Source organism: Motacilla alba, chromosome 14 (genome assembly GCF_015832195.1).
Source record: "Motacilla alba alba isolate MOTALB_02 chromosome 14, Motacilla_alba_V1.0_pri, whole genome shotgun sequence".
Lineage (NCBI taxonomy): Eukaryota > Metazoa > Chordata > Aves > Passeriformes > Motacillidae > Motacilla > Motacilla alba.
The window spans coordinates 4,237,368-4,261,513 of NC_052029.1; the positions used below are offsets into that span (position 1 = coordinate 4,237,368).

General features: G+C 39.1%; 1 protein-coding gene across 41 annotated transcripts in view; it reads left to right on the top strand.

Annotated features, from left to right (window-relative positions):
• Positions 1–24,146, top strand: part of RBFOX1 (RNA binding fox-1 homolog 1) — a 1,167,310-nt gene that overhangs the window by 927,395 nt on the left and 215,769 nt on the right. For 5 of the 41 annotated variants that reach the window (XM_038151491.1, XM_038151492.1, XM_038151496.1 and 2 more), the window contains one exon: positions 1,023–1,243. The exons of the other annotated variants lie outside the window; for them this stretch is intronic. In XM_038151491.1, coding sequence (XP_038007419.1) covers positions 1,157–1,243 — 87 coding nt within the window. In that variant the 5' untranslated portion in view covers positions 1,023–1,156. The remainder of the gene's footprint in view (positions 1–1,022; positions 1,244–24,146) is intronic. 41 annotated transcript variants of the gene reach the window in all.

Below are 24,146 nucleotides of genomic sequence, written 5' to 3' on the forward strand. Positions count from 1 at the left end.
CCACGATGGTCAAAATGTGACATTAAATAATTGAGTATCACATCAAATCTTGTCTGCAATTAGTTATCTCGAAAAGTAATTATGCAACAAAATCAAGTAGCTGAAATTAGTGGTGTGAAGCACCCTGATAATTCGAATACTGTAGGAGGTTTTTTTTTTGATTTCACTTGTAACATGGAGTTGTAAGTACCTAACTAATTTTTTATTGAAATAAAAAAGTCTTGCTCAATTGTAATTCTTGTCATTAGTTACATCTGCAATAGAAGATACATAGCACATAAAACAGGTGTTAATGACGAAGTTGGTTTTGTCTTAAGTAAAAACGAGCTGCGGAATAGAATGTCTTGCAAGCAGTACATTTAAAGGCAAATCTGTTTTGATTTAGGGAGGAAACCGGCCTAAATTTCAGTCCTTGGTGTAGTGTAAGTTGATTTGGAGAATGGAGTTGAAATACTCTAATGGGAAAATTTGTTCTTTTAAAATAGTTATGATCAATTTAACAACATAGATGTTATGAAAGGTTAGAAAAGCCATTAAAATATAATTTACACTAATAGAAGTCATTAGCTTGTGTTAGCTCACTTATTCAAAACAAACAAGAAAAATATAATGAATCGAAACAGAGTCTATACCCAGTGTAACAGACTGAAGTGTAAACCCTCACGTGAACATTGTTTAACAGCTTATAAATCCAGGGAAATGTCTAATTATGCAATCATGATAAACCTGGTTATTTTGAAAATGGCTTCTGATAGTAACTGTTGTCATGTATATGCCAGAACTGATAGGAAAATTATTTCTAATCAGTAGATCTGTACAGAATTTGATCTCTATGTGTTTAGTACTTAAAAATCTGAACTGATAAAGAGTAGTTGGCTAGTCATGTTACTTAAGCTGCTCCCAAAATAGCACCTTCCTTTTTGGGTAGAGTTAGGTTTGCAGCTGTTGTCTCTATCTGTTGTCTCTGAAGAAAATTTTAACATTAAGTGTTGCTGACGTCAATTTTTTTCTTTTTTTTACAGCTGATGTGGGCTTTGCCCCTGACAGAAGTTATTTGGTTCTAGCTCTGAGTTTGGAAGAAGTTGGTATATAGATTTTCCCCTAACTTTCAATTGATGTGTTTAGCTTTAGTGGGAGTAATACTATCACTTAAACCATGTTGTCGTCTCAAGGAGTTTTGCTACATCCCTATGGAGTGCCAATGATTCTGCCTGCAGCACCATACTTCGCTGGACTTGTTCAGGTAATGCAAGGCCGCTTCCAACAAGCAACTTAACTCTAGTGCACTTAGAGCAATAATTGGAATTTTTATGGTTGAGAAAGCAAACACTTTTAATACAGGCAAAAGCTCTCATGTAGTCAGTGAGAAGACAGTAGGAAATCAAAAAGATGGATCACCCTAATCTGTGTATTGACATCTCTCATGGCTGAATAAATGGTGTAGTTGAGCTATATTTGCTTGTATTGATTTGTCTGCTGTTTAACATTCATGCCTTTGCTTCACGAGGTTGACCACAGGGCAGAGGATTTGCTATCCATTCTAGGTTTCTGAGGGAGTCAGCATTCCCACGGCAGGTCAGAAGACAAAGTAACTTACCATGATGTGTTTAGGTTAAGTGTTTTAGCACAGCAAATAGGAATAGTGTTAAATATGCATTAATTCATATGTTACGCGTCCCACGGAATGAAAAAGGAGTTGTGGTTTTGTGTGTATAGAAATATATCACCTGCAAAGAATATTTATACACATCCTATTAATTCCTTTGAGCCCTCGAATGCTGCAGGGCAAGAGTTCTGTATATTTAGGAGTCAGCTGGCAGCTACCAGATTGTTGTTGTTGCATTTGCTTTTGCTGTTATTTTATTTTTATCAAAAAGTGGTGCTACTGAAGTTTCTGCTGGTAGACTTGGGATTCTGAATGGATTGTGTAGATGCTAATTAAGCAATAAGTATCCTGTTGTTTACAGTATTAGAAGACATTAGGAAAAGTCAACATTTCTAAACTTTGATAGAATTGTACCATCTAAGTGGCAGCTGTTGGATACTGTGCATTGACAGGGTCGAGACACAAATGTGTGTTAATGCATTTCTGTGCTGTGCTAGGGATAAGTCAAATTAACTGTGAGGGAGAGGGAAACCTTCGTTGTGCTCCTTTTCTCCAGCACTTTGCTGACATGGAGGGGCAATCACAGCATGAAACAGGTGGGTTTCCATATAGGTCCCTTCAGTAATAGAAGACTGTGGGCTGTGTTTTTCACTTCAGGCTTAATATCAGACACATATGTCAAAAATAGAAATATAGCATTGCACAGTGGCCGTTAATCAGGTATTGGGCATCTGTGTCTTGTGGGATGTGCGAGCTGAGGCTGCTTTTTATGCAGTGAGACACATTCAGCAGCCTTCATATCCATTAGAATTTGGGGGTGAAGGTCGGGTGCTGGAGCTCAGTCGGACCCTCTGCCATCCTGTCCAATAAATAATTACAAGCAAATCGTGCCTTTCACTCTATGCTGATTGATGTTGAAATTGCTTTTGAAAGTTCTCATAAGTTCCTGTTATAGATTAAGTGCCGGTGTAGGAAAAATAACTGCACCCAACTGAAATGGGTGAATGTAATCAGGTTTAATGGACTCGAGAGCTTGTTGGGAATTAAATAACTATTGATTTGTTGGAAAGTTGCTGTCATTACAAAATGCCACTCTGGACGCATTATCCAAGCAGTTAGATTAGAAGAAAGAGCCCTTTGAAAATTTGGGATGCCTTATTTCAATCTTTTTCCTCTTCATTCTTTCCTTAGAAAGATAGATCCAGGCCTATGTTACTCCTTTATCATGGATCTGAAATAGTCAAGAACTGCTGAAATAAAAAAATAGGTATTAGAGGTGCAGTTGAAAAGTGTTCTTTGTATGAATACTTCTCTAGTCTCTTGTCTTCTCTCTCCCTGGTATCAGATCTGAAAATAGCATTTTGAAAACCAAGCACAGAGCTGAGTTTTTGTCCTAATGAGTGAATTGCAGCATTAAATGGTTTGAGCAATTTGTCCCCCAAGAGTTTACCTGCACTTACAGTATCTCTGGTCAGCCTATGACACCACAATGCTTACTGTTTTTCTCTTGAAGAAAATCTAAAATAAATAATGCAAAGGACATTTGATAGGAATATTTATGTCATCCTCTTCTAAGCAGTAATTACGTAACATTCTGAACTTTAATGGAAATTTTCTTCAGAAATATGCCTTTTTAAACTGATTATGTAAATGTTTGGCTTTTTTTTTTCTTGGTTGCAGGTTGAGAACCACAACCCTGAACTATTTTTTAATATGAGGCAGTTTTAACATTTTATAGGCTTATAAGATGCCAGTTTGTTTATTTGCATGGATTTCTACAGCAAGTAGGTGTACCTGTGATCAGGGATTCCCCATGATTTCCAACTGGATTTATTCCAAGGTTGTGCATGAAAGCAGTGTAGGGCATTGCCTGGAGATTTGGGGGCTGTTTTGGGTGGGTTTTTTTGTATTTTGTGTTGCACAGTGGAGCAAGAGAGATCTCTGTGGAGCAAGGTTTGTCTTCAGTGGTCCTGCACCTTCAAATGCTGTTGATGATTTTACTTAATGCTGAGGATGAGCATCTGCTCCAGCCTCTCCTAAATTCATCAGTAAACCCTGCCCTGCATCCTCTGCTTGCTTCTGTCACACCCTCTTGTTAGGGAGCAGTGGAATGTGTGAATACCAGAAAAGGGGTGGGTTCTGTGGGTACATCCCTGACATGCCTTACATGAGCAGCCACGTGCATTTTCCTAATTGCATGTCTTCTATTGAGGAGATTTGTATTCCTTTTACCAAGATCATGTGTTTGAGTGAGAGGATGGAAAGTGAAAGGCTTTTGTTCTTGGAGAGATACAAGGTAGAGATGTTGATGTGTATCAAATTACATTAAATATACAAGCAAACTTATTTTCCAGTAAATAAATATACCTTAAACTTATTAGAATGATAGCCTATGACTTAGTAATGCATTTTTAAATGAGAAAATATCTTTTGCCTCTTCCTTCCTTCTCCTGGGTAAAACTATTTGAGGAAAAAAAGATCACATGAAAGTACTAATAATGCATAAATAGCTTTATGCCTCCTGTGGGTGGGGAGATATTTTCTGCCTTGGCACAAAAAGCCCACTGGTGGCTTCAGGGCTGTCAGAGCTCTGCTGCCACGAGGACCAGGCAGGGACTGCAGTGCAGCCGCTGTGTGTGCTGAGGGCAGCACGGCCCGCGTTGTGTCCAAACTGCCCTGCTGCTTCTCCTGGCAAGGGAAATGAAAGAAATGCCATCTAGGATTAAGTGTCAGTCCAGTAAGAGGTTTCTTCTCCTGCCCTTGGTCCCCATCCCGGTTTAGTCATTTGATTCCCGAGGGGGAGCCCGTATGTCCGGATGAGAGTGCGCTCAGAGGGCGCTGATGGCAAAGGTCCCTGTGCCCTGGCCGGGGTGTGCAGCATGGATGAGTGTGCCCCTGTACCCTCTCACAGTTCTTAGAATAGATGTGAACCAAGCTCCAGTCATCATTGAATTACAAAGCTTAAGGCTGCACTGTCTCACAATGAGAACACTGTTATTTTTTTAAGTAATATCTGAGAGGTCATATCAGCTCCATCGTTCATGCCTCTAAATGTAAAATGTTTGCAGTTGCTCTGGTTACTTGGAATGCTAGATTTATGATAAAATATTTTGAAAACACACATGCAATATATGGCATTTTAATAATGGATGCTAAATTATTTATTACATGGCTGGCTCCATTTCCATTTAGCAGAGAAAGAGGAGTTCATAGGCATTATTATAAAAGTTATTAAAGTTGAAATTATTTAGACTTTTCAGTAAATTACTGCAAGGCTCTGGAAAGAGAGACAGTTCTACTTAATAGAAAAGGGGGAACTTTTATATATAAGATTATAAATATGGGATTATTTATGAATATTTTTTAAATATGAGTATTTTTAAATAAACTTTTATTTTGACCTAGTGACCAGAAAAGTTCTAAGAGTTCTGAGGATTTAAGCTTATGTTCATTGTTAAAAAAGTAATTGTTAAAAACTAAGCCAAAACCTTTTTTTCTGCTTTTATTTGCTTACTTATTTGTGTAGTGATAAAGGGGAGAGTTGGAGATAAAAAATAGAAAATCGGCTGGTGGTTAACTATTTAGATATATTGGGAATTACTGTACTTTTAAGCACATCAATTTTAAGCTTAGATTATTCTGAAGATACTTTGATTTTTATTTTTTTTTCTGGGTATCTGATTTTCCATAACTGGTTAACGAGTGTGCTTGACTGACAACTGAAAAAGTGGTAATCTGAAGACTGTTCCATTTTATTTTAGGGCTGAGAGAATTGCCTAGAATATGCTGTGAAAAGTAGTGGTGCAGACTTCATCACGGTGCCATCACTCTACCCATCTGGAAAATCCTTGTTTTAGTGCTGTTTTTGGGAAGTGCTAGCAGTGGGTACACTCTGAATACTTGTAGGTGTTAGTGTGTTAGGCTACCTGCAAATTCACACTTGCATTCTGGCAATCCAGTCTTGGGGAATGCTGTGGATTTGTTGTGAAAAAGGCTTTTGTAATTTGGTAGGTTTTATTTGAATAATACATTTGAAATAGCAATGAAGAGAGGTTTGAGTTCTTCCAGTGTTGCCTGCAGTGGTGGATGGTTGCTTCTGTTGGTTTTAGATTATGATCTAGTGGAAAGCAGACTGTAATTTCTGTTTACATTGGCTGAATTGCCTCTTTGAAATGCAGTAAGGAGATGATTTAGCTAAAATGCAGATGTATTCTGGCTTGATTGTGTTGTTCTGCCTCTCCTGTTACTAGTACTGTAGTCCCAGTGCTTTGTGAGTGGAGGATGAATTTGTTTTACTATTGCAGTCCTATTCATCTGAGTGTGCATCTTGTCTTGCTTTTGAGAGACCATATCTAACGTTTCTTCTCTCAGTCTGAGCATTGCAAAGTTTTTCTCTTTTGTATCAAAAGTGCTTTTAACACATGTGAAGTGGTGGTGTTAGTGATAAATATGGTCTTTACGGTTTTGATAGCTGAACATTTTTGTAAACAGTGTTTAAAATTCTGGAAATCATAGAATCATAGAATTGTTTCTCGAGAAAGATCTTTAGGATTATCAAGTCTGACTGTTAACCCAGCCCTGCCAAGTCCAACATTAATCCGTGTCCTTAAGTGCCACGTCTATGCTTAATTTTTAATTTCCCCTTTTCAAATACCTCTAGGGATGATGATTCAACCCTGGGCAGCCTGTTCCAATGCTTGACAACCCCTTTCTAGCATCCAATTTAAATCTCCCCTGGTACAACTTGAAGCCATTTCCTCTTGTTCTGTTGCCTGGGAGCAGAGCCTGACCCCCACCTGGCTACAACCACTTGCCAAGAAGTTGTAGAGAATGAGGAGGTTCTCCCTGAGCCTCCTTTTCCCCAGGCTGAGCCCCTGCTGCTTCTGGTGCTCCAGCCCCTTCCCCAGCTCCATTCCCTGCCCTGCACACACTCCCGCCCCTCAATGTCCTTCTTGTCCTGAGGAGCCCAAAAGTGACCCCGGGATCTGAGGTGTGGCCTCAGCTGTGGCACAGGGGGTCAGTCACCGCCCTGGTGCTGCTGGTGGTGCTGCAGCTGATACAAGCCAGGTGTCATGGCTGGATCGTGTTCAGCACCCGCAGGGCCTTTCCTGCTGCCGGGGCTTCTGGTGGCCGAAGAGGACTTGGACTCCTCTGGCCACTGCTCTGGGCCCTGCCAGCCTGGCCAGGCCCTCTGCAGAGCCTTCCTGCCCTCCAGCAGGTGCCTGTGTCATCCCCAGCCTTGCTGAGGGATGCTCAGTCCCCTTGTCCAGAGCGTGGATAAAGCTGTGGAACAGAGCTCGTGCTGGTCCTGAGCCCTGGGGAATGCTGCTGGTGACCTGTCCCAGCTGGGGCAGCTCCACTGCCACCCTGGGCCTGGCCATCCCTCAGATTTCACACAGAGAACCTTGCCAGCTTCCAGGACAGTTCTGTGGGAAATGCTGTCGGGCAGACACAGCCACAGCCTTGCCCTCTTCCACTGAGCAGGTCACCTTAGGAGGCCATCAGGCCAGACAAGCAGGACCTGCCTTTATAAACCAATGGTGGCCAGGCCTGATGGCTTCATTGTCCTGTCTGTGCCTTCTGATGGCACTCAAGGTCATCTACTCCATACAATTTCCGATTAAGCTGTTTTTCCTTTTAATCCATGGATCAAGCCAGTAGCCAGTAAGCATTGTTGGTGAAACCTGTCAGCTGCTCAGGAGGCTGCAGACAGCTGGAAAGTATCTGGTTATTGCTATGGCAAGAGTTTGTTCTCTTAGCTTGCCCTTAATTCTTACTAATAAATGCAGATATCATCAAATACCTGCTGAGTGAACCCTCAGGGGCAAGAGGGAGAGTAATGACATGGAATGTCCTTCCTATTGACCAAAAAACAATTTAAAAAAGAATAATAGCTTATCGAAATAGTTTTACTTCAGCTAAGAAACAAGTGGGTATTCTGCCCTGCCACCTGCATAATTTTTTCTCACTGGCCTTTATTTTGGAAATCAATGGGTGACATAATTCCAATGGCTAAGGCAATGCTGCATTACCTCTTTGACCTCTTATTCTGTCAGCTCAGTCAATGCTCTGTTATGGTCAGGGCTTTTTTCACCTGACAGATTTCATCTGACACTTAACAGGCAGATTTTTTTTTCCTTTTCCACTTTTGCATATAATATCAATATAAGTGAGTTTTAGACATGATGATCTATAATTATGGTCACTAGCTTGTGTGTTGGATAATACACTGCAATGGAGTGTTTTAGTATGGCAAAAACTGGGTACATCTGGGCTTTTTTGACTGCAGGGGATTTTAAGGGGAATAAATACAAGAATATTTGAGTTTGTAAGAAAAAAATATTTCTAGGCATGAAATAGCTATCATTAGGATAAGTTATATTTATTTTTTATCCCCTAAGTAAGACAAAGCTTTTAAGATTTGGATTCTCTGTAAAAGCCAATTGTTTGACTTGGCTCCTCCAGCTAGAAGCCAGCAAGCTGATACTGCTGTTTCCAAGGGTCTGGAATTTCAGCTGATTTTTTTTTTTTTTCCTCTTTTCTGACTCATGCATAATCATCAGTAATAAAACTTCTGATGGCCAAATTATGACAGGAGATACGGCTTTGAAGTTCTTTTGCTTTCAGTAGAATGATTCACAACTGATATAAAAATATGCTTGTACATCCAAATATAGAACAGTCATTTTAATGGAGTTTGCTTGAATATTTCACCTATTTACCCTCTGGTAAGTTATCTTGTGTTACATGAGCTAATGTTAGAACCCAGTTCAAATACATCTTTTGGCTTGTCTGCTTGCTTGCTTTATTTAACTGAGGTGTGCAGGTAACTGTTCCCTCAGACCTGGTTTCAAAGAGGGTGTTGTAAAAACATATGAAATGTCTATTTCAGTACATCAGGTTGTGCAAAAAATACAGTGAGGGTGTAGTTATTTCGAGTACAAGTACTTTCCTGAACTAACTGGGAATTGCATTGCTCTGTTGCTACCTAAGAGTGGTGAAACCACACCTGACAAATATTTAACAGTCAGATTTCACAGATAATTTGGAAATATGTTGGGGGCTTTTTTTAGTAGAGTGTGACAGGTCGTGAACATTGTAAATATATAATGGGAAATTGTCCCAGGTAGATTTTCTGTGTCATACTTTCTCCCTGTGTTTCACAAGACTCAGGTTATTGTGGATTAGGGTAAATTTTGATGAGCTGGTTCCTTTTCTTTGTCTAGGGGACAGCTGCATGAGCTAGAGAGCTTGTAGAATGACTTCATCTTCTGATTCTGATGGGTTTAATACATCAGTAAAGAATGTAATTTATTTTTTAAATCAACATATTGTTTTGTTGCTGACTAAGCTGACAAAAAAATAAAAGCCTCTTACCTGTATATTCAGGAGTCAGAATGGTTCATGCTCTCATGTTATTTGAGGCCTCAAACTAAATAAAACGTGGTGCATTTCAAGGAATGTTAGTCATCAAGGAAAAACTAATCAGACTTTGATAAGTATCCCTCTCAAAAAGCAACTTCTTGAGATAAAGCTAAAAGTACTGAAAGCAGTGAGCTGATCTGAACTGTGCTTCTTTTTATTGTTTTTTTTTTTTAATTCTAAAATAGTAAAATGATTATTTAATGCTTATAATTCCAACGCTTTTTCATCTTATCGAGCTGGAGGTACACTTTTGTTATGCCTCTGTCCTCACTTTGCCATAATATTGCAAAGCATGTAGTGTCCTCCAGTTTGCTGATTAGTAGCATTTGAAAGTCATGGAGGGGCAAATGGCAGGTTGTCCATATATTGCTTTATTATGAGAAGTGTCTGTGACACTTTGCTTTCTCTGTACCATTTCAATGTACAGCAGGCTCAGTAAAATGCATCTCCAGACATGTAAGCTTCAAAACATCCAACCCAGGCAGAAGAGTGCTGCCAAAATGCAGATCCAAGGATTTCTCTGGAAATTACCAGCAGCTGTGTAGGTACACATCAGCTGTCTTTATTTTCACTGCCAGTGGTGCTGATCATGAGCATGTTTCAAACACTTTGAGAACAAATCATATTGACACTTGAAACCAAGAACGAGGAAAAAAGGGAATTTCCAAACATTTTTACTTCCATTCTAGAGAAAACCTTACAATTATGTTAAAACAGAACCTAAACGTGGGTGAGTATTCTAAAGAGAATAATAAGAACAGGTTTAGAAAAAAACAGTCAGGCTTGTTAAAAGCTATAGCCCTGTAGTTGGTTAAAAGCAAGATGATATTTAGTTGAGAAATAAAAGGTGACTGTAGGTGAGGGAAAGCACATCTTCCTGCATTTGTGAATGATCCTGGAGATAATAACACAGGATGAATCATTCTTTCTTTCCCTGCTAGCCTCAGTGTGGTGCTGACTGAAGTGAACTAGCAAACCTGAGAATCCTTTGCTACTCCCTGGAGATAACTTTGCTGTGTCAGGGCAGCTCAGGGAATTGAGCTCAGCTCAGCTGGATGCTGGACAGGGTCTGCACGATGGGACCTGCTTCAGATACGTGAGAGCAAGTGTGAAGGTGTTTGCCCTCTGTGCAAAATGGTTCCTTATTCTCCAAGTGTTGGATATGTATTTTATGTGTACAGGATTTGTGTTGATGTTTTTTTGGGGAGATTTAGCTTAGTGCTTGACCACCCTTTTAGTGCAAAAAGATTTTAGAGATACGTTTTTAATATTTTGAGAAATACAGAACAGCTGTTTTTAATGAAATAAACTCACTTTTGCTGGATTTTATTTCTCTTGGACTTGGAATTGTACTGTAAAATCGTATATCAATACATTTGTAAAATTAATTTACATCTTGCTAACAGTTGAGGTACAGAGAGAAGGTAAACCTCTACAACTGTATTTCAATGCTCAGTTAGAATGAAAATATTTTTGTTTCAGTTACTAAAAAAGCAAAACAAAAAAAACCCAAAACATGAAAAGTGTTTAGAGCCACCATAAACCACCAGGATGGAAGAGAATTCTGACTGTATACAAAAACCAGAAAAGGCAAATTGTTAAGAAATCTTTGAGGATTGTTAACAGAATCTCAACAAAATTTGATTCTGTGGAGGCTGAGCCATACTTGAGAAGGTCTGATCCCCTCAGTATCTTGAATAATTTATATTTTGTTATGCATTTGTAGCAACTAATTACTACAGAGTGGTTTTAAAGTTTGTGGTACCTGGAAAGTGTCTGCTCAGGTCCATGCTATAGAGAGCATGGGATCACTGTTTGATCTTCATTGCAAGGAAGGTTCCCTTTTCTACCTTGTCCTGAGACAGAAGCAGGAGAATGAGCAATCAAACGTGTTCTGTTGTGACAAGTCACGCAAGAGTCTGCTCTGAGGTGAACGTGGAAAACTCAGCACCAGCTTTCCTCTCGCTGAGGGAATTGAAATGGAATTGGGGCAACCCCTCCTTCTGGAACACAGGAATAAATTACACTTTTGATTATTGCTTCTTTAAAAATCCTATATCTAGTCAATGAGCTGTTTAGGGGGAGGGAGATGTTTATGTGTTTTTTTTTTTTTGGCCTTATGTTTAAAACCAGAAAAAAAGCAAACTTTAAATCCTAAAACTATCTTAAACTGTCTGTGACCACCTCTTAAAAAAATTCTGTCTTCCATCTTCTCTTTGTCATCTCTTTTCATTTAAAACTTAAATATCTGTCCCACTTTTGCTACCCAAATAGAAGAGCATTTGAGGCCAGCTGAAACACAGCAGCTGAGGTTCAGCCCCATTCTTAGAAGACCAGCCAGTCTTTGGCAAATTGGTCTTTCTCCTTGATGTTCCCCTATCAACTCAGTTCTGGTGTTTCCCATTCGTTTTAAAAAAGTGCGTGCAGAAATGACTCAGTGTAGTTCCACGTTAGTTGAACCATTCAGAAAAATAAAAACATAAAATGAAGGCAAGCATTGTGTGTAAGGATTTACTTCTGAATGCTTCTAAAGGTTACCTGAAATTGTTGATACTCAAAGAAATTTTTCAAAACTGATCCTTCTGTAAGAAAATAGATAGATGGATGGGTTTCATTCTAGCACTGGTCAGTGTATCTGGGAAAGTGAGTGTCCTCCCTGGCTCCTGGGGTGACTTGTTTTGTAGAGAGAAGTTGTTGAAACTCACTCAAACCTTTGTTTGTTACTTTGTTACTTTACTTTGTTTCATTTCCTGCTGTTACAGGAAATGAAATCCATCCATTGCAGGATTCTCTGAGCACCATTTTAACTGACTTACTGTGCTGGCTTGACTGGAGTGAGTTTTTTACATGGGCTTTTTACTGCAGAGATGAATGTTTTTATTTTTACGCCTTCCTCCGTGAAGGAACAGTTAAAATCAGGCACAGGGAAATGTAACAGATGTTGGTGCACATTTCCCATCTGAAAATGCCTTCCACTGGCCAAGAGGATTGTTAGGCACAATTAAGCCCAGTATAGACATCCTGTACTGTAAGCCAAGGCTGCTGAGGATGTTCCCAACAGGGGAGCACAGGTTTGGAAGGAAGGAAGGAAGGAAGGAAGTTCACATGAGCTTGGTCTGTGGCAGGTTTTTGAGTGTTGCTGAGTGAAAAACAAAGGAGACCTGACTGACAGCTCAGAGTCTGTGCCCCCACATACTGCACGTGTCCTTAAGATACAGCTATACTATATACAACTATAGATTTAGGAAACACTTTCAGTCCATGAGCAAATTTATTATGCATTTCAAGGATGCTAGCACTTGAAATCTGATTTTTTGAGAGGCGTTTGGTGTAATGTTGCCAACTGACTTTAAAAGCTTGTGATATTATGCCTTGTAATGTTCCACATTCAGTGTAATTGTCACTGTAATCAGCTTTATGATGGCAAATCTTCATGATGACTGCAGGGTTATATTTTTGGCATATTATGTCTAAAATGTGAGTTACTTTTTGATTTCAGAGGTATAGTGGCAGTGAAGGGAGGAAGGCACAGTAGACTTTTGAACTCACGTATGAAATGTTTATGCAGAGACTGGAATTTGTAATTTCCAGTGATGTGATAGCATCTACTGCTGAAAAAGACACTGAGAACCAAATGCTCTTCTATTTTGTGATTTGTATTGTAATTGAACCCATTAGAGTTGGCCATTGTGGAAAAGCATGCTTTGCTGGCTGAAAATTACAGTGATTGACTATTTTTGTTGTATCAGAATATTATACAGACGTTGTGAACGTGTGTTGACCTAAAAATGTCAGTGGGCATTTCATATCAGTCTCTTCTCTTTTCTTTTTTTTTTTTTTTTTTTTTTTTTTTTTTTTTTTTTTTTCTTTTCTGGGGTGGGGAGGGATGACACAAAAATGCAAGGCAGACATTGCTTTTCTGTTGTGTAATGCCTGGCTTTTAATAATGTAAGAAGCTCTGTGCCAGGTCTGTAAACAGTGTCTGTGAGTTCTGGGCAGCCAGTAAGTCTTTTCACTGAAATATGCAGGAGAATTCTAAACCAAACCTCTTTGTTATTCTGCTCTTATTTTCCTGTAATTGGACACAAAACTACAAAGGGTCTTTCCCTGTCCCTCTGGCCTTAGTTCTCCATGTGATGTTTTTTGTTAACTTCCTCTTTAGATGGATATGAGTTGGGTTTACTATCTCACACCATTTTTACTCAGGACAGCAATAGGGCACCACTTGTCCAAAGTCCCACGTGCAGGTGATGAGACACAGTTACCTGCATTTCATAGGGGAAAAAAGTGGGACTCGACTCATTGTCTGGAAAACATGATTTGTTCCTGTGGGAGAATATTTCTTAAACACCTCTTTGTTAGTTCACTGGAACTGATGGAGTTCTGAGGAGTGCCTGGAACCTTGCTTGACACAGCATATGGTCTTTATACCTGCCTGACAATTATTCAGTGTGTGGTAACTTGTGGTGGCAATGTGTTTATCTCTGGTGCTCCTTCTCAAGGAGCATTGTCTTGTTTAAGTGGCTGTGAAATGTACTTTTTATGTGCTGTTCTGCGGTCATCTGGAGGTCGGCATAATCCTGGCTTAAGGTGTCTGGTTGCAAATTTGTCATTTGCATTATTATTGGTTGGTTCTTGCAGAAACAAGCTATTTTTTTTTTAACATAAAGTGCATTGCCTAGAAGAATAATAGCAAAATGCTGAGCAAGGTATTTTTATTCTCTGGGTTCCAATAAGAAATGGGAGATCAAAGAGGGCAGAGGTAATGCTTTAAGTCTTATTTAGCATGGGAGAGATTATCTCAAAGTATTAATAAATGTGTAGCATTGTACTTCTGGATAGGAGGGATGAGAACTTCTGGTTTGCATTTTCACTTTGTTAGTTGAGTACTTTGTAGAGATTTTCCTCCCCTGAGTTCTAGATGTCAAGATCAGATACCTGAAATACGTAAGAGTAGTTCTGTGTCAGAGCCAGACGATGAAATTATTTAAACCCTTGTCTCATAGCTTTATTTGTTTTTTGAGCGCTTCTTTTCTGATACAAAAAAAATTATCTGTCCAATGCTTAATTTTCTTCAAGCATTCTGAAGACTCTTGTAATGCATATTTTTCTCAATGTTTGGCACTTTTGGCATTCTGTGTACCTCTACTATTTTCCCATGTCTTTTAGAAATGTTATCTCTCTGAATGTCATTTAAACACTTCTCTATTACTAAATGGCTTCTTATTAATTAAAATTATCTTCTGGTCACCATTTTTCTATTCCTTCACAAGAAAAAAAAAAAAAGATCTGGCATCCTCATCGCAAAAAGAGATGGTGAGTTGGGAACCAGACACCTTCAGAAACAGATCCCAGATGTATTTTTAAGGAACATTGTGTACTAGCAAGCATTTCAAATCTTTCTGGAATTATTTCTTGAGAATGATGAGTGTTAGCTGCTGAGGTGAGTCTCAAATGTACTGCCTAAGTGGTGTCTATTTTACTTCCTGACCTAATGATTGAAGCTAAAGAATTCATTTGGCTGTGAATACACTGATACTCTTGCATTGTCAATATTTGTTAGGGTTACCTCTTTGTTCTTCTGTGTGCTTAAAGAATTCTGCTTCAGCACCGTGTTTCCTTGGAGGGGAGGATACAAGTTTTAAATCAAGAAAAATTTTGTTTGTTTTTATTTGCTAAATAGCAGTTGTGATTCAAGAACACAATGGAGTAGTTAATGTTGATTACCCTTCACACCCTTTTGGGAAAACCCTGTGTACACGTTTTGTGACTTTGTTTAATAGTTAGCTTTTGTAGTCTAAGAGGACAGGAGACTTTGATGATATGTTGTTACCCACTGCAGAAATAGAAAAATCAAAATGAACGTGATATGGTTCTTTTTCTCTCTCTGTCTCAGGGCAGAACACTTTGTTAAAAATTGATTCCACACTCTTTGGTGAAAGCCGTTTCTCTAATGTAACAAAACCTGAGGGGTTTTTGTTATTTTTGTATTGTTATTATTTTTTCTCATTCCAAATTAGAAAGTGAGTGTATGCATTTATACAATAACATTTTCTTGCTCTGAAGAGGGATTTCCAGTTCGTGGATTGAAAGATGTTCAAGCCAGGAAGGATCATTATGCTAATTCAGCCTGTCCTCTTGAACTTGGAGGCTGGCTTAAAGCAGACCTTTTGGAAGATCTTTAATCTTGTTTTAAACATCCAAGTAATTTTGTTTCCCTCAGTTTCACTGCTGCCCTACTGAACTGTTTGCATGTTTAATTACCCTTGCAGTTTGGACATTACAGGGCTCTATTTCTCTTTATTTTTGCTCCCAGCCACTGTTTCCTGCTATGTTTTCTGTCTGCAAGATGAAAAATGCAAAATATTCTCAAACAAATGAGGAAGCTCTCAAAGTGTGCTACCTCCTAGAAGAGATAAATATCAAAGACATAGAGGAAATAGGGGAGGAAGAAACCTAGTGGAATCACATAATCTGCTTTTCTGCCGGAAAGCAAGATCAACTTTGCCTGCATCACTCCTGAGACATTTGCTGAGCCCCTTCTGGATCGACAGGGACTCCTTAACCTCTGCAGGCATTTTACACTTGCACTGGGGGGTTTCCTTTCCCCAGTTCCCGAGTTACACATCTTTTCTTGTGCAATTTCATTTCCCACTGTTTTATGGAGAGTGGGCATACAAAATGCATTATTTCCACCCTTTGCCTAGTGGGCCATTATCTACCTAGAGAGAGCACTGCCAACCTCAGCCTTCTCTCCTTGTAGTAGTGCAAGCCTCATTCCTTCACCTTCTGGAGTTTGTCTTGGCCTCCTACAGTTGTGAGCCACTATGGGTAAGATTTTCAGATCTGCAGAATTATTTAGGCATCTAATTTCTTGAGAAGATGTATGAAGCATAACTCTGCTTCAGATACCTGAAATTGGACTAGGAGGTAATAAAATGTTGCTAGTAGATACAGATGTACGATGGGAGGAGAGGTGAGAGTTAACAGTAAGTCATGAGACACGGAGCACTGTGAAGGATGAGTTTATTTTGCTGTTATTAAAAATTTCATTTCAGGATAATCCCTCTGAGACTTAACACGTTATTTTAAGAAAAGCTTCCTAGAGCAGCAGTAAACAAGACACAGTACAGTAGGTTCAAACGATTCATAAATGTTTGGATCTTTTTTTTAAACATCCCATTTATTGAGTCTGTTTCTGATACAGTGCTGAAAGAAACAGCAATCATGTTGCCTATGTGTTTGCAAAGAGTGACATTTGTAAAGTAATCTATTTAAATAATCAGCACTCTGAAGCCTTGTCTGCTGTTTTTGGCTGTCAAATTTTGTCAAGTAGGAGGAAAACCGCTTAAAGCACAGGCTAGCTCTTTAGTGATTTTTGCATATCCCTTCTTCAGCAGCTCAGCTGAGGCTTAATTTAGAGGTGCTGCTGGATGTGTGACAGCATCTGTTTGTGTGCCCGGCTTTGGCCAAGCATCCTGTGCCTCTGGATGTCCCAAGCACAGGAGCGTCCCGTGCTTCCATCTGGGTTTGCTTCCATCAGGCTCACAATGCCCACGTCCCCCCAGGAGGGCAGGAGCAGCCCTCGCTGTGCTGCAGGGCCTGTCCAGCAGGGCAGGGCTCAGGTCTTGAGGTCACAGGTGGATGTGCAGCCACAGCCATGGCTGAGGGGACGCTGGTACTGAAACCACAGCAGAAAGGCACAGATTGGAGTACAAGACCAACCTGGTCTTCTGTCTAACCTCAGCACTGAGGGGAATGGTCATGGTGTGTTACTGGTAGGGATAACTGATGATTATAACTGAAACACAGCTCCTTTTTTCTTTTTAATTTGTGAACATAGGGGACAAAACATAAACTATGAATACACCAATTCTTCAGTTCTTTTGAAGCCACAGTGCTGTAAAGTTTCATGCTACAAAGTGTAATTAATCCATATTTCATTTGACAGCCTCCAGTAAAGAAGCATTTCGATGTGTTTAGCAATATTCCCATTCCAGGAGGTACTGAAATTACACTAAAGCACATGCTGAAGTGCTTCCCTGAATTAGGATCCTAGCACTCAGATACTATCACATTTTCTCAAGTTATCCCCTAGTGTTAATAATGATGATAGGATCTGAAATGCTGAAGCATGGATCAAAACCAGTCTGTGATCAGGGAAAGGCAGATAGGAGGTCACGGAAAAGAGAGATGAAGAAATACAAGGTAAAGTGCAATAAACGAGCCTTAGCAAAGTGGGATTTGTTTGCTAGTTTTTGTTTGTATTGCTTTGTGTGAAGTGACTCAAAAACTCCCATATGTGTGACATTTCTGCTTTGAGAAACCTTCTTACCCTGAAAAAGAACCTTGCCTTTTTTCCTTATTTATTCACAGGAGTGTTAATGTGTTGAGGTGTGTGCAGCAGAAATAACCCTGTGAGCAAATCAGGGTAAGTGAGTGATGGCAAAGTGGAACCTCACAGCAATTCCTGAGGTGACCATTGCCGGGTCTTGTTCGTGTGGAATTCACTGTGTAATTTCAGAGAAGAATGAGAGCTTTTTCCCCACTTGACCACCACTGGAGAGAGCTTGGAAAGGGTCCAGTGTGGTGAGATAAATATATGAAATAAAATAAGTGAATAGAAGAAATAAAAGAAGGTGAAATAAAGATGAGGGTGTCTTTTGACTCCCTCCCAGACACAAAGTACAGACACTAGAGCATCTGTTAAGGAAAAAATTGTCAATTTACTTTGTAATTCTCCTTTTATTTCACGACAGAACAGAGGTGACTATACCAATAAGGCTATGATTTCTTCTGCTTTGGGTTGATAATGATAACCAAGATTTTAGTAAATTAAAACTGTCACGTCATCATACTAATGGCCTTAAACTGAAGAAGAGTAGGTTTACATTAGATATTAGGAAGGAAAACTTCCCTGTGAGGGTGGGGAGGCCCTGGCACAGATTGCCAGAGAAGCTGTGGCTGCCCCTGGAAGTGTACAAGGCCAGGCTGGACAGGGCTTGGAGCAGCCTGGGACAGTGGAAGGTGTCCCTGCCCATGACAGGGGCTGGAATGAGATGGACTTCAAGGTCCCTTCCAACCCAACCCATTCTGGAATTCTATTGGTACAATCTTTCTGCAGTTCCTTTTTCTCCCTGTGAGTTACTGTGCTCCCCTGTGCTGTGGTTTATGCACCAATGCCTGCATAAATAGGAAGTGATCCTTGTAATGTGGACAAAATCATGAGTGGGAGGCTGGGAACTTCTTTCAGTCTGCTTAATATATTTTATATTTTGTCTCACGCATGTAGGGAAGGATGCCTCTGTATTTAATTATATGAGAGAGATTTCTGTCTGGAGCATATGAGTAGAGTCCTGTTTCTCTTAGAGCCTAATGTGGATCATGTATTTTCATTTCATGAAAGTTACCAAAGCTGATTTCATCCTTTCAGGAGCAGATTTTGAGCTGTTTGCATATAGTATAAAATTAAAATGCTATAGTGATGTTTTGTGGGAGTCTTGTGATAAGGACTTGTGTGCAGTTTTAAATTCTGTGGTCAGTGGGAAAGCAGGAATGGTTTTTTAAAGTTTCTATCAGGATTATAAACTATTTTGTAAAATATAAAATCTGCTCGTAAAGAAAATAGAATGCTTGGTGATTGAAGATGATAGTAAAATATACTATATTTAGTATATATTAAGGTAGAATTTACGATTATTTTAAAACTAGCAAAGATTTGCTAGGTGCTCAAAAATTACCAAAATGCTCCTTATTTCAGGTGGTGTAAGGATGCTCTTTTTTATTTGCCATGTTTATCATCACTGGGATATGCTTAAATCTGTGCTCACTGAAGCTTTGCTGAAGAATGTCACTCATTAGTTACAAAGCTGTCAAACAGTTTTCCCTAAGTTGAATTTACACAGGCACCTCAAGAAGAATTTAATGAAATCTTGTTTCACTGCACATGTGTAGCCATTTTTAATGAACTTTTGGGGATTTGAAGTACTTTCTGTGCAGTTGCATTTGTTTCTGGATTACAGAATGTATAAAAGCTTTGCCAGCCTTGGCAGAATGAGGGGAATTGCAGTTTACAATTTTTTGTGGCAAACATTCACTTTAGGTCGGTGATATGTGAATTTACTCGCTTATTTATTATAGCAGTGATAGATTATTCTCACTTCTACTTAAATTTGACAAGCTGTGCAGTGCTAAACCCTGCTAAAATGGTGCAAAGACCCAATTACATAAACTACAAAGGCATGCAAGAGTAAGCAAAGAAAAAACATATAAAAGGATTAAAGATCAAAAATAGAATGATTCCAGTGAAACTGCATTAGGAGACATCAGGCAGGAAAACATGAAAGAATTAGAGTATGAAGAACAAAGCTTTATAAGGCTTCTGAAAACTGGCAAACATTTTTAAAATTAGTTCTGTTAACTCTTTACATTAGAAGGAAAATTATTTCTTGGGAACGGACATATTTTTCCATGTTGTAATTGTGCTCTTCGTGAGTTTTGTTTATGAAGTTTGGGTTTCACCTGCAGAGGAGTAGTAGCTGGATTTAACCAGGGATTTTAACAGTAAGTTGTATTTTTAATTTTAAATAATATGCTATGGAAGATTTGAGAAGAATTTCAGGCCGAATCTACCCTTTTATTCCTTCTGTGGTTTATACACCACCTTTCCAGCTAATCCTTATTTTCTTATACAGTAGAGGTGGTGCTGCACTGTCTTGAGAGGGCTGAAAAATGGTGGCACAGTCAGGAATGACCAAGGCATTTGGCCCTTACTTTTTCTCTTACAAATGACTGTTGTGTAGAATTCATTTGTTTTGCTCAGGGAACTCAGAGAATGGATAAATGAAAAATAGCCCTTGCAGGAACAAGACTTAATTCATTGCAATTCCCCCACGTTCCCTGGAAGAACGAGACAAAGTATGGACTCCCATAGTATTGCTAAAAGGCTTTCTCTATTTCCCACAAACAGGATTTCTGCTGAAATTAAGAGAACCAGTTCAGTTACTAATTCAGGTCACAGTCACAGTAGATACTGAGTGTCTTTGAACATCTAATTGACAATAGTAAGAGGCCCTTCTTTATCTAAGTCTTCCAAATGCTGCGCAGCTTTTGTGTAAATCAACACTTGCCATATATTTTTGGTCAGCGCTGAACCCCATTCCTATGGCAATTCATCTGAACTTTTTCTAGTTTCCCTTTCTACCTCCTGCCCCAGTTTGGGAAGTGTTGAAAAGAGTTACAATTTTTTTTTTTTAATTTTTTATTTTTTTTTATTTTTGTGGCAGCATTGCCTCCTGGTTGAGGTGCTGTGTAGACAGTCCCTGTCTGTGCTCTGGGGTTGTTCTCCATGTAGCTCTTGCAGGCTGGTTGAAGCCTGGGAGGGATACAAAGCAAGACAGATGGTTTCCCACAGACTTCCCCTCTAGCTCTTTCATCTTTCATCTAACTATTAATTCATCTGTTTGGATGGATACATTCACGCATGGAACCAAGATGAATAATAATGAGATTTTTAATAACTCCCTACATTTGCATTCCTTGTAACTCTTTACATGGTTCTAGCTGATTAAAATGAATCATTTACATAATTAACATATGGTTATAGTGTTGGCTTTAATATGCTGATTATCTCAGTACTTTTGTCTAGAGTCAATTGGATTCAAACTGTAACAATTGTTTGAAGTGAGAATAGTTTATTCCTGTGAGGGTTGGTGAATATTTGCCATGGGGCCTGATTAGAAATAGCACAACTGTCCAAGAAATTCTTTAATGTAAAGCATGTATTAAAAAATAAAAATAAAAGAGGAAAATGTCATCTACATCTTTTGTGTTTAGGTCAGGCTTTACAAATAGCTTTCTATGCTTAAAGAGACTTCTGCCATTAGTTCCTTGCTGAGATACTAACACAATACCAGGCACAGTCCTGAGAATGAACTGCGACAAACAATACAGGTCTAATTGTGTCTTATTTTTAAAGAATTTTTTTCTTTAAATCAGCTTTAAAAATAATATTTTTTAAATTACATTGAGGTAGAATTAGAATTTTTTTTTTATTAGACAAAATATGTTTTAGTGTCTTTATATTCACTGGATTACCCTACTCTTAGGATTAAAAGATGAATAGTTTTCATATTTGTTATTTTGCTTGCTTTCTCCCAATACATATTTATAGTAAGTCACACGGAAGTAATTGTATTTTAAGAACTGGTGAAATATTTTCCAGTCTTGCTCTCACCCTTGGTGGTGTGCTCAGTTTCCTAGTGCAGAGGCTGCTTGAAAAGAGAAAAGATTTGTCAGTTTTTGTGGTTAGGTAACTAACACTTGTGTCAATGAATGCTTTTTGAATGTTCATGAATATTTGAAGCAAATTTGTGTTAATTGCACTACTGTTGTCCACAATTAGTCTGTGGTAGACATGATTAATTGTAAAGAGCCCTGACATTTATGCATAAAAGGCTTGAGGTCAAACAGAAATGGAGAAAAATGGTTGCTGCAGCATTGGCAGATGGAATGCTAATGTATTTTGACTCATAGTGAGAATAATGATATTTCTGCATCAATAGCAAATAATTGTTTTAGAACTGTGGAATATTCTCCTCCTTCCCTTTGCTTTTCTTCCTCTGTTTAACTTCATTCCATCCCACCCCAGGATGCCACAGCCACTGGTTATTTTTACAGTGTGGCTTTTAATTGGCTTGGGTGCTGTGTTGGGAGCTGCTTTACAGGAAGCCCACAGCACTCTGCCAGCTGGGAATCCCCTATGGATTTCCTGCCTCAAGGAAAGGTGTACTGCAGTAATCTTCTGATGAGAATCATGCAGGCATTGTGAAGGAAGTCTCTTGAACCCCTGGTAGAACATAGAGCCCACCAAAAGTGAACTTCCTGCGCTCCAAGGACACGAGTACCGTTTCAGCATGTTTATCATGACTGAGTAGGGAGTAATTCAGCAGGCAGGATCTCAGTGGTTTAATCTCTACCCAAGCAGCAAACAGACCGCGTTCACCGTGTCATCACCACTTTAGGAAGGTGACCCATCCCTGTCTGAGTCCTCTCCCACCACAAAAAGCATGGCATGGCTCTCAGCCCAGTACCCTGCACGGCTCCCAGTGGGTGCAACTGGGGGGCTGCAGTGTCCTAAAGGGGCTGCTGGTCCTGGGCCCTGGAGCTTGTTAAACATCAGGATTCCCTGAGGGGTGCTCCTCTTTGAAAAGCTGGCAGTGTGCTTGGTGCAGTGGCTGTGGCACCACATCCACCTCAGGCTGGCCATGTCCATGTGGAGAACAGCAGTCAATAAATGTCTGTACCTGCAGCTCAGGGAGGCTCCTTCCAGCTCTCCTGGGGTTGGCACTTGACTGATAAGTTTCCTTTGTTAAAATTGACATTAATCTGTCTAATTCTTTATAAGCTATTGATGGACTCATTAGCTCAGTGAAATTCTGCTGGTTTACATCCTGAATGGATGGAGCCCTTTGTATAAAAGGCTGAATAGATAAAACTTTCCAATAAATTACCAATATTGAAAATATTCTCTTAAGCAAACAGAAATCCCTGCCTTCATTTTCAATATTTTAATAAGTTTCTGATTGTCCAGCATTTACTGATGTAGCATCCAGTGAAGATAGTCTAAATCTTTCCAATATCCTTTCAAAGTTTTTATTTGTATATATAAAACTTTACTAAAAGATATGGAATATTCAATTACTTCATAATTCCCATTTGAAGTGCAAGGAAATTACATTTTCTATCTGTCCTCAAACATTCTTTACATGAAACCACGATGAACATGTTAAAATATTTTCTTGTTTTAATTCTTTACAATGGAACAAATTTTTATTTATCTACAATTTGTGCTAGTGGGCCATTTGCAATTGCTTTTCAGCACGTCTTCAAAAGTTAGAGGACTCAAAATTAAAGTTACGTGGTAGCCTGGAAAATGTATGATGACATTCAATGAATAATTTGGGATGTCAATTGAGAAATAACTAAGAGTGGTCCTAAAAATGCTGATCCTAAACAAACGTGTTTCAAAGTGAGGTCCTGACAACAATGTCAGATATTCTATGGCATCATGTAAGCTTTTGTGACTTTTTTGGGTAAAAATTGCGTCGTGATTGTTCGTGATGGCCCCCAAGAAATGCTGATGGTTCAAAATGGTCTTTGCTAAATAGTCTGGGACATGGTGCTCGATGGAAATCCCCTGAAGGGTGATATTTTGTGCAGCAGCTCAGCCTGCTGAATTTTCACTGTAACATGTTTGCATCAGACCAAAACCAGGTAGCAAATGTTTGCACGCGATGGAGCCTTACATAACTCTTGCATAATTGTGTTCATAATTTTTTAACAAAGGAAAAAAAATCTCCTTTTCAGCACAAAAAGGCAGCCTGTTAGTAGTTTGAGTTGATTTTTTTTTTAAGAATCTACAAAAAAATAAAAATAACCCAAATGAAAGAAATCCCTTGCATATGTAACCCAGAGGACATGGTTATCTAGAGCGACTAAATAAAGTGAAATATTGTGGTTTTCCATGGAGTGCTTTTTGCATGGCTTGGTGACATTTGGTTCTGCAGTCTCATCTCAGGCAGGGTGTTCTCTCCAGGCACGATGTGTGGTGCTCATCTCCAGCTGCCCTGCAATAAATGCTGGGCTGCAGACAGGAGATGGCCAAAAGAGAATGCCTGGGCAAACCTTAATCTTTAATAAGGTGCAGAGCCAGTCTATAACTGTCAGGGAATGACAGAAGAGCAGTGCTTTCAGCTTGCCTGCTCAGAATAGAAAATGGGGTCCTCTGACAGGCAAGAAAGGCTACTTTATTCTTTATTGGGTTTGGGGCTATTATTGTGGCTGTGTTATTTAGTTATTTGACATTTGTGAGTTGTTGGGGCAAAAGGAAGTTCAGTTATTAATGGGAAAACAAAATTTTAAATGGATTTTTTTTATGCTGAACTCACATTGAAACCTCTTATTCCAGCAGTCAGGAATTAAACCATACCTGATGCTACATGAGGGCTGTTTGTAATTAGGAAATATAAGGAATATATAGGACTATTACAATATGCAGGAAGCTTACAATGCAATCATCAAGATGCTCATACACAAATTCATGATATTTGAATTG